Consider the following 4,927-nt stretch of genomic DNA (forward strand, 5'->3'; position numbering starts at 1 on the left):
CAGTCTCAACAATCTCAGCAAGGGCAGTCTCAGTCTCATTAACCTCACACGCAGTCTCATCCACCACCACGAAATCAGCAATCTCATCCGCCAAGATCTCAATCAAACACTGCTCAGTCTCATCCAGCACTGCCTAAAAGCACACTCTCATTCAAGTCTGACTATTGTCATTACTGTGAAGGTAATCATTTCATCGTCGGATGCCCGAGATTCCAGGCAATGTCTCCGGATGAAAGGTTCCAGTTAGCAGCATATTCTCATCTATGTCGAAACTGTCTTGGCGACCACAGTTTCGAAAACTGTCAATCTAAGGGCCGTCGCCGTTGCAAAGAGTGCGAAGAGCCTCACCACTACATGCTGCACTACTCTCGTCTCATGAGGCTTACCAAGAAGCCACCTGCAGCAGCTGCTGAAACGCAGCAAGTCTCATCACCACCTGCCTCTCATCCCGAAGCTCAGCAGCAAACATCTCAGCAATAACAATTTCGCTCTTCTCACGCAGCAGCTTTCATCTCATCTGCCATCAGCCGTGCTCCAGATCACAAGCATGTGACATCTCGACCGACAGTGCTGCTGGCAACCGCACATGCTCTCATCTCTCATCAATCAGGTTCGTCTCATCGTATCAGAGTTCTTATTGATCCTGGACCAGAACTTACTCTGATTTCTCGAGCTGCTGTTCGCACTTGCAGTCTCATCTCTCAGCCATGCAACATACCTTTGCAAGGAGTTGGCAATATCTCATCAGGGAAAACCTCAGGCATGGTCTCATTCAAACTAAAGTCTACCATCTCATCAGAACACGCATACCTCAACGCACACATTCTCAAGAAAATCACAGCGCAGATTCCATCAGTCTCAATATCATCCACTCTTTGGTCTCATATTCAAGATTTAGAACTCGCCGACCCAGATTTCCACAAATCTGGCAAAATTGACCTTCTCATCGGCGCAGATTTCTACGGTCAAATTATCCGACCTGGTCTCATAACAGGAAGTTCATCAGAACCAATAGCTCAACAAACCATGCTTGGCTGGACAATTCTCGGGGCGAGTGGAAGATCTTGGCGAGTGGAAGATCTCCGCCATTTTGTGCCTCAAATCATCATGGCGTCCACAAAAAACTCGTAGATTAGAGATCACTGAGTGATGGATGAGGGTATGTGTTTATAATGGTGAATCTGAAATCTTGGTGATTATATTCCTAAGTGGAGGTAGCCCTTATGGGTTGGGGAAGAACTTGCGCGCCCCACCACTTAACCTATGCAAGCGGTTCACCAGAGCTGAAGTCTGGTACCATGGGGGATCCATTCCAAGCCCCGCTTTGACCAGAAATGGGAGAAGTGTTTGGGTCCGAATGAGGTCGGACTCGTGGTGGTTGTTGGTGAGACACCCACATGCAATGCATGCCTAATGGGTAAGTTAATGTGAGCTTATGCTCACATTTCGCTTTTATAATATATGGTAGTGTCAAAAATAGGGACCACACGCAACGCGAGTATGCCCAAAAGGGTGAGGTATCGGCTTCCGGTCGGCGGAGGCGGACTTAGGTCCCGTTACATTAATTAATTAATTAATTGGACAATTCTCGGCGCGAGTGGGTAACCCCGCCATTTTGTGCCTCAAAACATCATGGCGGCCACAAAAAGCTCGCAGATTAGAGATCACTAAGTGATGGATGAGGGCAAGTGTTAATAATGGCATGTTCTGAGATCTTGGTGATTATATTCCTAAGTGGAGGAAGCCCGTATGGGTTGGGGAAGTACTTGCTCCCCACCACTCCTATGCAAGCAGTTCACCAGAGCTGAAGTCTGGTACCATGGGGGATCCATTCCAAGCCCCGCTTCGACCAGAGATGGGAGAAGTGTATGGGTCCAAAATGCGGTCGGTCTCATGGTGGTTGTTGGTGAGACACCCACATGCAATGCATGCCTAATGGGTAAGTTAATGTGAGCCTATGCCCACATTTCGCTTTTATAATATATGGTAGTGTTAAAGATAGGGACCACACGCAACGTGAGTATGCCCAAAATGGCGAGGTATCGGCTTCCGGTCGGCGGAGGCGGACTTAGGTCCCGTTACATTAATTAATTGGACAATTCTCGGCCCAGTTCATGAACAATCTCATCATTCACCTAGCCTGTCTCATCATATCATCTCAAATGCTCAACTGCACGACTCTCTCACCAAGTTCTGGGAACTTGAAGAAGTTCCAGAGTCCTGCAACGAAACTCTCACCGTCGAGGAAGCTGAGTGTGAAGCTCACCTCCTATCAACTCATTCTCGAGATGCATCAGGACGATACATCGTCCGTCTACCATTCAAATCATCATATCAGAAGCTAGGTGAATCTCGTCATATTGCGCAGCGCTGTCTCAACCGTATCATGAAGCGTCTTTCTCAAAACCCAGAACTTCAAGGTCAATATACTGCTTTTCTCAACGAGTATAAATCACTTGGACACATGACTCGAGTCTCATCTACATCGCCTGAACCTTCTCATGTATATTATTTACCTCATCATTGCGTTGTTCGCGAAGACAGCGAAACCACGAAGTTGAGGGTCGTGTTCAATGGATCAAGCAAGACATCATCAGCCAGCTCTCTCAATGATCATCTGCATATCGGCCCAAGCCTGCAATCAAAGATTTGTGATGTACTTCTGTACCTCAGAAGTCACAGATACATCTTCTTGACTGATATCGTTAAGATGTTTCGTCAAATTCTCATCCACCCTGATGACAGGGACTATCAGCGCATCCTCTGGGCAGAGAATGGTCTCACTGTGGCTTATCAACTCAACACCGTCACACATGGCACTCGACCAGCACCATATCTTGCTGGCCGAGCTCTCAAACAACTTCTCATCGACGAAGGGTCTCAATATTCACTAGCAGTGGAACCCTTTCAAAAGGGCAGCTACGTCGACGACATCGGCGGCGGTGCCGACAATCTCAGCGATCTCAACGACATTGCAAATAATGTCGAAGCACTTTGCAATTTAGGTTGCTTTCCACTAGCTAAATGGAAGAGCAACCACCCTCAGTTCAGCAAAATCTCATCATCACTCAGCCCAGAAGATTCTCATTCATTCTCAGACCACATCTTAAAGATCTTGGGTCTCTCATGGAATTGTCAAGAAGACGTTCTCACATTCACTGGCAAGACGTCTCAAACTCTCAGTATCACCAAGCGTACCATCACCTCAGAGGCTGCTCAGCTATTTGACCCTCTGGGTTTAATCTCACCAGTAATTGTAAAAGCAAAAATCATCATACAGGACCTTTGGCTACAAAAGGTCGACTGGGATGATTCACTCTCACCAGAGCTAGTTCACCGACGTAAAACTTTCCGCGATGAACTACCTCAACTTTCTCATCTCAGAATTTCTCGATGGATCAATCTCATCCCCAATTCATCTGGCATCGAGATTCACGGGTTTTCTGACGCATCTCAAGCTGCAATGTCTGCAGTAATATATCTCAGAGTCTGTCAACCTGGCGAACAGACTATCATCTCTCTCATCTGCTCAAAAACAAAGGTCGCACCACTCAAACGTCTCATGATTCCTCGACTCGAACTCTCAGCTGCATTATTGCTCTCAAAACTGGCATCTCATGTCTCATCTACGCTGCAATTATCTCATGTTTCAACTTATTTGTGGACCGACTCATCAACAACTCTTGCTTGGGTTACCAGTGAACCAACAAGATGGAAAGAATTCGTCAAAAATCGAGTTGAAGCGATCCAGCAACATTCTCCAGATGCACACTGGAGAAACATCTCAGGAAAACAAAACCCGGCTGACTGTGCATCCAGGGGTCTAACCGCATCTCAGCTCATCAACCATCAGTTATGGTGGTCAGGACCCAGCTGGCTAGCTGATCCTCCCTCTCAATGGCCATCTCATCATGTTCTCAGTTCAGCAGCAGATGAAACAGAGCAAGTAAACTCAGAAATAAGACCTTGCAAGTCTCACGTCTCAACTAGTCCACCTCTCATGCCACTATCATCTCTCATTCACTCATCGACTACACTCACAGCTCTACTACGGCGTACTGCAACAGTATTCAGAGCAATCTCATGTTGTAAGAAAGTAACTGGTTCCTCACTCAGCATCTCACCTCTCACACCTGCTGAATTACAATCAGCTCTCATTCAGTGGATCAAATCAACTCAGCAGGAATATTTCTCATCAGAAATCTCAGTATTATCTCAAGGCAGTACTCTCAAGAAATCTCACTGTTTCACCCGTCTTACCGCATTCATCGATCAAGCTGGTGTAATCCGAGTCGGTGGACGTCTTCAAAATTCAGCATTGGATGCTGACAGCAAGCATCCAGCAATCCTTCCCAAGGATTGTCTGCTCTCACGTCTCATCATCTTAGACTCTCATCTACGCACTTTGCACGGAGGTACCCAGCTTACTTTATCTCATGTTCGCAAGAAGTGTTGGATAATTGGTGGACGAGCTCCAATTCAAAACTTCATCCATCGCTGTCTCACCTGCGCACGAATGCGGGGAGTCAGATCTCAACAACTCATGGGTCAACTTCCATCTCATCGGGTCTCACCATCTCTCGTCTTCGAGAACACTGGAGTCGATTACGCCGGTCCAGTGTCTCTGAAGTTCTTTCAAGGACGCGGTACCAGATGCTATAAGGGCTGGATCGCTGTCTTTGTCTGTCTCTCAACATCAGCCGTTCATTTGGAGGTTGTCACTGACTACTCCAGTGAAGGCTTTCTCAAGGCATTCCGCCGTTTCACTAGCAGACGGGGAATTTGCCGCACACTTCGAAGTGACTGTGGAACAAACTTCAAGGGTGCTGATCTAGTTCTCAAGCATCTTCTCACCGGTGCTCTCAAGGAATCATCTCATCTACAGCAGCATCTCGCCAATGATGGAACCCAGTGGACGAATTGTTAA

At 46.9% G+C, this 4,927-nt stretch overlaps 1 protein-coding gene across 1 annotated transcript; it reads left to right on the forward strand.

The window, feature by feature from the left end:
* Window positions 1-1,935: 1,935 nt before the first annotated feature.
* Window positions 1,936-4,927, forward strand: LOC130673796 (uncharacterized). The gene is made up of 2 exons (XM_057479007.1): window positions 1,936-1,939; window positions 2,112-4,927. Exons 1-2 carry the CDS (start codon window positions 1,936-1,938, stop codon window positions 4,925-4,927), a joined length of 2,820 nt encoding a protein of 939 aa, XP_057334990.1.

Source organism: Microplitis mediator, chromosome 8, assembly GCF_029852145.1.
Source record: "Microplitis mediator isolate UGA2020A chromosome 8, iyMicMedi2.1, whole genome shotgun sequence".
Taxonomy (NCBI): Eukaryota; Metazoa; Arthropoda; class Insecta; order Hymenoptera; family Braconidae; genus Microplitis; species Microplitis mediator.